The sequence below is a fragment of the Bufo bufo genome, chromosome 7, assembly GCF_905171765.1.
Source record: "Bufo bufo chromosome 7, aBufBuf1.1, whole genome shotgun sequence".
Taxonomy (NCBI): Eukaryota; Metazoa; Chordata; class Amphibia; order Anura; family Bufonidae; genus Bufo; species Bufo bufo.
Genome location: NC_053395.1, coordinates 196,775,322 through 196,787,526, shown reverse-complemented (window position 1 = coordinate 196,787,526; position 12,205 = coordinate 196,775,322). Strand labels below are relative to the sequence as shown.

Sequence of the window (12,205 nt, the reverse complement as noted above, 5' to 3'; positions counted from 1 at the left end):
AAAACCAAGCCCATCGGTCTGTCACATCACCCCCATGCATATCAGGGAAACTGTCTGAGCCTCAAGTTATGCAGCAGTCTCTTATGCTGTTTGAAGACTCTGCTGCCAGGGTTTCCCAAGGGCATCCACCTAGCCCTTCCCCAGGGGTGGAAGAGATAGAATGCACTAACGCACAACCACTTATTTTTCCTGCTGATGAGGACATGGGAATACCACCTCAGCACGTCTCTGATGATGACGAAACACAGGTGCCAACTGCTGCGTCTTTCTGCAGTGTGCAGACGGAACAGGAGGTCAGGGATCAAGACTGGGTGGAAGACGATGCAGGAGACGATGAGGTCCTAGACCCCACATGGAATGAAGGTCGTGCCACTGACTTTCACAGTTCGGAGGAAGAGGCAGTGGTGAGACCGAGCCAACAGCGTAGCAAAAGAGGGAGCAGTGGGCAAAATCAGAACACCCGCCGCCAAGAGACTCCGCCTGCTACTGACCGCCGCCATCTGGGACCGAGCACCCCAAAGGCAGCTTCAAGGAGTTCCCTGGCATGGCACTTCTTCAAACAATGTGCTGACGACAAGACCCGAGTGGTTTGCACGCTGTGCCATCAGAGCCTGAAGCGAGGCATTAACGTTCTGAACCTTAGCACAACCTGCATGACCAGGCACCTGCATGCAAAGCATGAACTGCAGTGGAGTAAACACCTTAAAAACAAAGAAGTCACTCAGGCTCCCCCTGCTACCTCTTCTGCTGCTGCTGCCTCGGCCTCTTCTGCTGCTGCCGCCGCCTCGGCCTCTTCCTCCGCCTCTGGAGGAACGTTGGCACCTGCCGCCCAGCAAACATGGGATGTACCACCAACACCACCACCTGCGTCACCAAGCATCTCAACCATGTCACACGGCAGCGTTCAGCTCTCCATCTCACAAACATTTGAGAGAAAGCGTAAATTCCCACCTAGCCACCCTCGATCCCTGGCCCTGAATGCCAGCATTTCTAAACTACTGGCCTATGAAATGCTGTCATTTAGGCTGGTGGACACACACAGCTTCAAACAGCTCATGTCACTTGCTGTCCCACAGTATGTTGTTCCCAGCCGCCACTACTTCTCCAAGAGAGCCGTGCCTTCCCTGCACAAACAAGTGTCCGATAAAATCAAGTGTGCACTGCGCAACGCCATCTGTGGCAAGGTCCACCTAACCACAGATACGTGGACCAGTAAGCACGGCCAGGGACGCTATATCTCCCTAACTGCACACTGGGTAAATGTAGTGGCGGCTGGGCCCCAGGCGGAGAGCTGTTTGGCGCACGTCCTTCCGCCGCCAAGGATCGCAGGGCAACATTCTTTGCCTCCTGTCTCCTCCTCCTCCTACTCAGCTTCCTCCTCCTCTTCTTCCACCTGCTCATCCAGTCAGCCACACACCTTCACCACCAACTTCAGCACAGCACGGGGTAAACGTCAGCAGGCCATTCTGAAACTCATATGTTTGGGGGACAGGCCCCACACCGCACAGGAGTTGTGGCGGGGTATGGAACAACAGACCAACGAGTGGTTGCTGCCGGTGAGCCTCAAGCCCGGCCTGGTGGTATGCGATAATGGGCGAAATCTCGTTGCAGCTCTGGGACTAGCCGGTTTGACGCACATCCCTTGCCTGGTGCATGTGCTGAATTTGGTGGTGCAGAAGTTCATTCGCAACTACCCCGACATGTCAGAGCTGCTGCATAAAGTGCGGGCCGTCTGTTCGCACTTCCGGCGTTCACACCCTGCCGCTGCTCGCCTGTCTGCGCTACAGCGTAACTTCGGCCTTCCCGCTCACCGCCTCATATGCGACGTACCCACCAGGTGGAACTCCACCTTGCATATGCTGGACAGACTGTGCGAGCAACAGCAGGCCATAGTGGAGTTTCAGCTGCAGCACGCACGGGTCAGTCGCACTGCGGATCAGACACACTTCACCACCAATGACTGGGCCTCCATGCGAGACCTGTGTGCCCTGTTGCGCTGTTTCGAGTACTCCACCAACATGGCCAGTGGCGATGACGCCGTTATCAGCGTTACAATACCACTTCTATGTCTCCTTGAGAAAACACTTAGGGCGATGATGGAAGAGGAGGTGGCCCAGGAGGAAGAGGAGGAAGAGGGGTCATTTTTAGCACTTTCAGGCCAGTCTCTTCAAAGTGACTCAGAGGGAGGTTTTTTGCAACACCAGAGGCCAGGTACAAATGTGGCCAGACAGGGCCCACTACTGGAGGACGAGAAGGACGAGGATTAGGAGGAGGTGGAGGAGGATGAGGATGAAGCATGTTCACAGCGGGGTGGCACCCAAAGCAGCTCGGGCCCATCACTGGTGCGTGGCTGGGGGGAAACACAGGACGATGACGATACGCCTCCCACAGAGGACAGCTTGTCCTTACCTCTGGGCAGCCTGGCACACATGAGCGACTACATGCTGCAGTGCCTGCGCAACGACAGCAGAGTTGCCCACATTTTAACGTGTGCGGAATACTGGGTTGCCACCCTGCTGGATCCCCGGTACAAAGACAATGTGCCCACCTTACTTCCTACACTGGAGCGTGATAGGAAGATGCGCGAGTACAAGCGCACGTTGGTAGACGCGCTACTGAGAGCATTCCCAAATGTCACAGGGGAACCAGTGGAAGCCCAAGGCGAAGGCAGAGGAGGAGCAAGAGGTCGCCAACGCAGCTGTGTCACGGCCAGCTCCTCTGAGGGCAGGGTTAGCATGGCAGAGATGTGGAAAAGTTTTGTCACCACGCCACAGCTAACTGCACCACCACCTGATACGGAACGTGTTAGCAGGAGGCAACATTTCACTAACATGGTGGAACAGTACCTGTGCACACCCCTCCACGTACTGACTGATGGTTCGGCCCCATTCAACTTCTGGGTCTCCAAATTGTCCACGTGGCCAGAGCTAGCCTTTTATGCCTTGGAGGTGCTGGCCTGCCCGGCGGCCAGCGTTTTGTCTGAACGTGTATTCAGCACGGCAGGGGGCGTCATTACAGACAAACGCAGCCGCCTGTCTACAGCCAATGTGGACAAGCTGACGTTCATAAAAATGAACCAGCCATGGATCCCTTGTGCAGATTAGATATTAACTACCTCCCCTTAACAATATATTATTCTACTCCAGGGCACTTCCTCATTCAATACTATTTTTAATTTCATTTTACCATTATATTGCGGGGCAACCCAAAGTTGTAATAAACCTCTCCTCTGTCTGGGTGCCGGGGCCTAAATGTGTGACAGTGGCCTGTTCCAGTGGTGGGTGACGTGAAGCCTGATTCTCTGCTATGACATGAAGACTTATTCTGTGCTGACATGAAGCCAGATTCTCTGTTACGCGACCTCTCTCCTCTGCCTGGGTGTCGGGGCCTAAATATGTGACAGTGGCCTGTTCCACTGGTGGGTGACGTGAAGCCTGATTCTTGGCTATGACATGAAGACTGATTCTGCGCTGACATGAAGCCAGATTCTCTGCTATGGCATGAAGAGACTGATTCTCTGCTGACATGAAGCCAGATTCTTTGCTATGGCATGAAGAGACTGATTCTCTGCTGACGTGAAGCCAGATTCTCTGCTATGGGACCTCTGTCCAATTGATATTGGTTCATTTTTATTTTTTTTATTTTTATTTTAATTAATTTCCCTATCCACATTTGTTTGCAGGGGATTTACCTACATGTTGCTGCCTTTTGCAGCCCTCTAGCTCTTTCCTGGGCTGTTTTACAGCCTTTTTAGTGCCCAAAAGTTCGGGTCCCCATTGACTTCAATGGGGTTCGGGTTCGGGACGAAGTTCGGATCGGGTTCGGATCCCGAACCCGAACATTTCCGGGAAGTTCGGCCGAACTTCTCGAACCCGAACATCCAGGTGTTCGCTCAACTCTATTCGTAACGAATCGATGTTCTTGTGGAACTTTGGTGAAGATGTCAAATCAAATTTTTCAAAACTTTGCTCATCTCCAATTGCAGCATCAACACAAGGGATATTTGTAGTTTGTTACTAAAGGCATTATAGGAGCCATATTCCGATATATAAAAAGGCAAGATATTTTCATTCAACAGTTTTTGCAAAACTGCCTCCTTTTTTATGAAACAAACACTCACTCTAAAAATCTCTTGTCTGCAGCAAATATCCCCACATAAAGAAGGGAGTGTCTGCCGTCAATATGAAACTGTATAGGGAAACAACGATCATACTAATGATCGCTCGTCTCCCTTACAGTTTGCATTGTCCTGTGTAAAAGGCCCATTAATCGAACCCAGGGTTTACTCTCACTGGACCCCTACACTCACTGTTCCTAATGTATTTTGGTAAATGAAGCTGGATTTTTCAGTTTAATCCATCTGAGATGTTACTCAATACAATATATCACATAAGTTATTATTTGTCAGTGTCTTATTTAATAATTTATATGTTGAATAATTATTAATTACTGTATATTAATTTATTGGAGATTCTTTTCTGGCAAACGCAAAAATGATAGCTTTAGGTGATATTTTTCCTGGAGTCGTCATCGGTTTCTGGATAAACATCTCCCTCTGGTGTATTATTTTACTAATGCAGTGTTCGTTCCACAGTTGATATATTATTACATTACAGAGGCTTAGGGTACTTTCACACTAGCGTTATTCTGATCTGTTTTATCCTGATGCATTCTGAATGGAGAGCAATCTGTTCAGGATGCATCAGGATGTCTTCAGTTCAGTCTTTTTGCCATTTCAGGACGGAGAAAATACCGCAGCATGCTGCCGTTTTCTCTCCGGCCAAAAAGACTGAACACTTGCGGGAATGCCGGATCGGGCATTAATTTACATTGAAGTGTATTAGTGCCGGATCCGTCATTAAGTGTTCCGGAAAAACTAATCCGGCAATTTTTTTTTATACTGGATCCGTTTTTCCGGATGACACCGGAGAGACGGATACGGCATTTCAATGCATTTGTCAGACAGATCCGCATCCGGATCCGTCTGACAAATGCCATCAGTCGGCATACGTTTTTCCGGGGACGGCATGCAGTTCCAGCAACCGAACTGCCTGCCGGAATCCTCTGCCGCAAGTGTGAAAGTACCCTTAGCTGATTCTTTACTTCACGTTTAGACATTTTAGAATAAACATCAATCTGTCTGTAGCTTGAATAAGAGCCATTGTCCACCAAGCTACGAAACGCCTTTACTCTTCTTATTTTGGTCCAAATTATGGTAGCCAAAGAAGACCCTACTTTAATGAAATTATTCAAGGAGATAATCCCTTCTCTAAAAAAAACAGCCACCCAGATGATCAGCTGATCACCACGGGTCTATCAACCAAGACCCCATACCATATATTTCAAATTAATGAATGGCTATGTAATATAAGGATGCTCTTGGTCCACCAGAGCAATGGTCACTGCTACTTAGAGTGAGGGACCCCCTTTATAGAGTCCATATGCCCTAATGTGGCATATGGATAGAGGTTGCCATAATGAGACTTCTTTAATTTGACTTTAGATATGTCAGCAGATGACATCAGTGTGGGTCTGAGAAGAGCAAATTCTAAGAACATCGGTGGCCAATCACTCAGTAAAACCCCTGAACTATTGGACATCAACACCTGTCTAAGATTTCCATATCTCTGACCCTGAGGCATAGTTAAATTTAGTACCATGTTAGTAGATAGAACATATCAGTCATAATTCGAATTGAGCGAATCAAAGTATCTGAAGTGGACTTTCAGGGAAAGTTAGATTCGCCGCTGTATGAAGCTGAATTTCCTCGTGGTAACGAATCAATCCTGAAATGAGGCACAATCGCAAAGAAATGCATCATGAAGCAAATTTCTTTGTGAAATTAGGCGAAGCAGCCGAATCAAAGTTTTCATAGCTTCGCTTAACACTAGTCATAATGCTTAGAAGATACGTTCATTTTCATGTAATGTTATTTAGTAAAATGCAGTTGAAATCAATAGTGCATCTGGAGAAGCCATCTGTTGGGTTGGACTGACCTACCAGAAGACCATAAAACTATAGAATGTGCATTCCTGCAACTACTTCTATTGGTTGAAAGTATCCAAAACAAGAAAAAAAATGTAAGGCCTCATGCACACGACCGTTGAGTGCATCCGCGGCCGTTGTTCCGTTTTCCGTTTTTTTTTTCGCGGACCCATTGACTTTCAATGGGTCCGTGGAAAAATCGGAAAATGCACCGTTTGGCTTCCGCGTCCGTGATCCGTTTTTCCAGTCCGTGAAAAAAATAGGACCTGTCCTATTTTTTTCACGGACAACGGTTCACGGACCCATTCAAGTCAATGGGTCCGTGAAAAATCACGGATGCACACAAGATAGTCATCCGCGTCCGTGATCCGTGTCGGTGATCCGTGTCCGTTTTTCCTATCATTTTCAATGGAAACTTGACTTTTTTTTTCACTTTTCATGTCCGTGGATCCTCTAAAAATCAAGGAAGACCCACGGAAGAAAAAACGATCACGGCTCACGGACCGCAAAAAAAACGGTCTTGTGCATGAGGCCTCATTGTCATGTTCTAGGGGTCAACAGACCCCTGAACATCTATCGAACATACTGAAAAAGACAAGGAAAAAGCCAAAACAAATACATTACTAAACAAGACAAGAGTAAGACAGAACATAACCGGAATAAACCTGGACAAACAGATCAGTAACAGTGGCAGATGAAACACCACTGGACCAAGTGCACCAGTTTGACTTGGTACCTAACCGGGCGTTGTCTAAGTGAACCCCATACTTCACAATACCTCTGACAGTGGGGATAGCCTTTGCTGAGGGTTCACCAAGTCGCTACCTCTTGGGATGGTACTGGTGTACTTGGCCGTCACTTACACTGGCAAGAGCACCAACAGTCCAGATACATACAAAACAGGGACCCAGGAAAACTAACAGAAACCCAGACATAACCGGAAACAGAGGACACTGTTAAGAAACAAGACATATGCTGGAACACAGACAAGATCACAGACATTAAACAGGCAGACGCTTGGACCCCATGCGGAACGGATGCATGGCGGTCACAGACAGGCAAATGACTGGACCCCATGCGGAATGGATGCATAGCGATCACAGAATGAGATGAGCAGACATGACACCAGAACCCACGAGGAATGGGGAGAAAGGTGTTCCCCAGCAGACAAGGCCAGATAACATTGGACATCAAACATACAGACAAGAACCAAGGTGACATCGAGAATTATCAGGCAACCACACAGATCAGGGCAGATGGCAAACACTGAGGCTAGGAGCATAAAGCCTGCACGCAGCCACACTCCCAGGCATGCAGCACACAGGTCTAAAGCCTTATTCAGTCAGTGTTCTGGACAGTGATTTCCAAACACAGGGAAACATTAACCCTACGTGAACACCGAGCAAACAAGTAACTCAGAGCATGCAAACCACAAGGAATACACAGGACACAGTTCACACACAGAAGGTGACAGCCAGCATGCACTACCCAAGCAACCAGCATACACGGGAGTCGTCCCAAAGCCAGTACGCAAAGGTGGAGGCAGCCCACATACACAGCAACACGTGTAAACCGCGAACTGTCCTGTGATCCAAACACAGAGAGTATCCACATTCACAGACCCACGCTCATACACAGAAGGCCGCAGTCAGCATGCAGCCTCAAGCATCGAGCGTTCACAAGACACAGTCTGCAGCCAGTATGCAAGAGCGTATGCAGCCTACACGGCAACCAGTGACACAGTGAACTGCACTGGGACACTCATTTGGAATTTTAAGGTATGCAGCAACTATGCAGACCTATGTTTTGCTATGGTTACAGACTACAAACATGCCCTATGTGTAGTCTGCATTCAAATGAAATATTATTTCGTTGCATTTCCTATCATGCTACCTGTGTAATTTAAATGACCAAAAATATACTGTATATGAACGACAAGTTACCAAGTGGTTATTTAAATCTGACGAGTGATACTGGATAGCAAAAATAATATTACTTTTTTGTAATCACTTTCGAAGGCAGCAAATTTTCTGTCTGGTGATATGAAATAATTTGTCGCATTCACATCGTCCTGTTAAAAGAGGAAGATTAAAAAATATTTGTTAGTTTATTGCATAGATAGATAGATAGATAAATATAGATATGAGAGAGATAGATAGATAGATAGATAGATAGATAGATAGATAGATAGATAGATAGATAGATAGATAGATAGATAGATAGATAGATAGATAGATAGATAGATAGATATAGACAGGCTCGGACTGGCCCACAGGGGTACAGGTCAATCCCCCGGTGGGTCCCTGAGCAAGGTGGGCCCCTAGTCTACTACCTCCTGCACAAGTGGCACATAACAGTAGAGGGATTATACTACATATATCTATCTAGGCAGTATACAACATCTCAAGCAGTCTATGTTCATATTAAAAAATGAGTAGATTATTTAAGAAACTGCCCAGTTTATTATTATAGATACATCAGGTGTCTGAGATGGCTTCTGGGTACAGAGGCAGACCAACCAGTATCCTCTTTTTCGGCGGACCCACCTTCTCGCTGCGGGGAGCCTTGTCCGCTGCTGTGTGAGCAGGTAATATTTGAATGTATTCATACAGTGGGCCCACAACACTGGATATAGATATTAGATAGAGATAGATAGATAGATAGATAGATAGATAGATAGATAATAGCAAAAAAATCCTTTGTGCACTTACAAATGTTGTATTTTTCAGAATTATTGATGTCCTACCAGTGTCCATATTATAAACTAGGACATTTTTGTCTTCATTTTTGTGAATATATTCATTTTCTGCATAAAAAAGAGAAGGCAAATTTCATAGTAAATGCACCAAAAAACAACAACATACGGTTTTAGATGTCTTTCTATATATAGGATGCAATGTTTGAGCAACTCAACTTAGAAAACAAATGTACAGGCATATATGGATGGTACATGCATGGACATCAGGGCACAGCAGCAGTAATATCTTCTCCTGCATATTGGGGGCACCGGTCTGGAGATAGAAGGTGGAACCCACACCTTTCTGACATTGATGGCATATCCTAGCAATATGCCATCAGTGTCTGAGATGGGCAACCTCTTTAAATCACCATAGTAATCTAAGTCCAGTCCAGTAGAACGGCAGTAGGACAAGGAATTGCTTCCGCAATACTATATCTAAAATGAGTCCGTATTGTGGTTTATTATATAAAATTAAGTTAGTGAATTCTAACACTGAAATGAATTTTATAATGTGCCTACAGTTATTTAGTGCGATCTCATTAGTCCTGAATGTGAACTAGGAATGTATAGAGCAGAGGGACTAGGAGGAGATGATGCATTCTTACACCCAAAGAACGTTGACAAAAAAAATGTGTACATCTGTACATTTTCAGATGAGTAAATTGATTCTAAACAAAATTGATTTGTCACAAATTTCACAAAATTCATCTGTCAAACGAATCAAATTTTTTTGCAGTTCGCTTCAGACAAATCATGTCAAAACGGTGCCCATCGCCATTTTCATGTGAATATTGGTGGGGAAAAACAATGAGTAAGAAACAAGATGGAGGATCGCATGATACTGGCAGGAAGTGGGAAGGGGGCTTCACCTGATTGGCTCAAAGGCAGGAAGACAGCTTGATCAGCCAATCAGGGAGCAGTGTGCAGGCAGGTCCTTTTGCTGAGAAAGAAGATTCACCATTGTCTCTTTAGCTTGTGTCCTGGAAGGGTGTTTTGGAGCAGTGTCTGAAAAAAGCTATTACAGACACAAGCCACTAATGTATTACGATAGGGACACTATAAGCATAGTATGGGGAGAGAATAAAAATATATAATTGGGTATATTTTCCAGAATTGCATCAGGGAAAGCCTAGAGAGAGAGTGAGGGACTGGTCACCCACATCTGTGTTTTATACAGCTGCTGGCAACTTATTTTTTCTGTATATGAACAGACAGACAGCTTTTTTTTTAAACCTAAAGTTTCTACAGTTCATAGACTTATTGCCAGCACCCCAATAGCATACATTCTTCTCCAAATGCTGAGCATTTGCACATTTACTTTACCTTTAAAAACCTGTTTAAGTTTGCCACTTGTTACTGGGCATATCAGTGCATTATACCCATGTTACTAAATGTGTTGCACATTACTGCAAGATAATGTATAATTACAACAAATGCAATACTGCAATAATGCCATTTTTATACCCATGTTATTGTCATGGACGTACCAAGACATACGGACGTCCCGGCAACAGTGAGTGGCAACACATGGTTTGATCTGACAGGTTTTCCTTGTGGATCAATAGGCGTCTGTGTTGTTTCTGGTAATGGCACCACCCCTTGCCTCCAGGTGTTGCTAATGTGGTCATTTAACCTTCCTTTTTTATAGTTGCTTCTCCCACAATGCTGTGGGGTTTTTTAGCTTCTGTGCTTGTGGATAGCTTGTGGTTGGATCTTGGCGGAGTTCCTGGTGCTTTCATGGCCCCTTTCGAAGTTAAGTCTTTCTTTTCCCTTTTGTATTTTGTTTGGGTTCTGTGTGTTGCATTTCCCTATTGTTTGTAGTAGGCCTAAAGTAGACTCCTGTTTGTCCTTCCTTTTGGATGAACAGGTAGTCTCGTCCCTGCCATTAGTACCAGAGTCCTATAGGGCTGACAGGTATTCCTGCGTATGAACTCACCTACCTTTGGGGTCTGTTCATACTGGTAGTCAGTCAGGATTTTGGTTAGGGTTTTCACTAGATGTCCATCTTCCTTCCCTAGTTCTCTGGCCTGATTCCCTGTCCCCCCTTCCCTCCTATGCTCGGTGTGGTGTTTCCCTCCCACACCGAAGCGTGACAGTTATTCAACGTATTTTATTTTTACTGCAATAAACATATTGTATTACTGCAAGATACCATATACTGTAGTTCAAAGCCATTTTACTGCAAAAATTGCATTCTTATACCCATGTTAGTGAATGCATTCCTGTATCATATTGCTTACTTCAAAGAAATTTTACTGCAAAAACTGCATTATTACCAAAGTAAATTGTCAATACCATTGTGAAATGTGTTTGTAGAAGGTGAAGGACACTTTATTAATTTTGCTATTACTATTTAATAAGCTGTGTACCAATCCCATGACTTTTCATTTATAGGAAACCCCTGAATCAGTGGAACTTGTAGCCAAACTGATAGCAGTAGGGGAAGTGGTATCAAAAGTGTTACTCAGGGAAAATATAGAGAAGGGAATTGGGAGGGGGTCCCAAGGATCCCATAATGAGAGAGAAGCATTTCAGTTGCCTCCTCTCTATCTTCGCTGCACCTCTAATAGGGCGCCTCCTTCCACGTGCTATGGAACATACTCAAGATAGTTTTCCCCTGTTGACTTGTGTGAGAACAGTATAATTTGGGCTGTCATGAGGAGGAGGTTCAAGTAAAGGCAGAGCACCTCATGCATAGATGTGGTGGTAGTAGTGGCACTTGTAGCCACGGTAATGGCAGTAGGGGCAGTGGTATCAGCAGTGCACTTGGGGCAATCAGAATCATAAGGTGGGGCCCGCTCAGACTACCCTTCCTCCTACTACCAGCCAGCGATAATGGAATGTATGTCCAGAAAACAAATGTACGTCCCAACAATCCGCTGGTGCGCAAGCTTAACTCCCACTTGGCCAAGTTGATGGTGGTGCAGTCAACGTAAAAGAAGCAATAGTGATTTCCTCATCTCAAACAATTTATTGAAACAAAAGCCAACACCAGTGGTGGGTATACCCCCACAAAAATGTCAGTGTCTCAATAACTTGTCATGTGGTCTTGAGCATCAATTACAGCTTGACAACAATGTCTCATGCTGTTCACAAGTCGACTTACTGTCTGCTGAGGCATGGCAGCCCTTAGGTCATTGAGGTTCTGGGGTACAGAGTTACGAGCCTCCACGGCGACCAAGCTGATCCCACAGAGGCACAATGACTGGATTAATTATGTTATTCAAGTAGTATGGGCTTGTCACTGTACCATTCACAAAGTGTAGGGCAGTTTTGCATTGACTAAACACACCTGCCCACATGGTAACACCACCACCCCCAAAGGCAAACATTGTCTGATGTATAACACTATCTTTGATGTCTCCAACATCGTTGCCGGCCATCATTTCTGCTCAGCGTGAATCAACTTTCATCAGTGAACAGCACTGAGGCCCACTGGTCCCTTGTCCAGCGTAGATGTTCCCTGGCCCATGCAAGACG

At 45.6% G+C, this 12,205-nt stretch overlaps 1 protein-coding gene across 1 annotated transcript in view; it reads right to left on the bottom strand.

Moving 5' to 3' along the window:
- The window catches only part of LOC121007728 (prolyl endopeptidase FAP-like), a 154,594-nt gene that overhangs the window by 98,929 nt on the left and 43,460 nt on the right, over nt 1-12,205 (bottom strand). Inside the window, exons 4-5 of the mRNA XM_040439869.1 lie at nt 8,697-8,791; nt 7,982-8,056 (exon numbers count right to left, since the gene is read on the bottom strand). Coding sequence (XP_040295803.1) covers nt 7,982-8,056; nt 8,697-8,791 — 170 coding nt within the window. The remainder of the gene's footprint in view (nt 1-7,981; nt 8,057-8,696; nt 8,792-12,205) is intronic.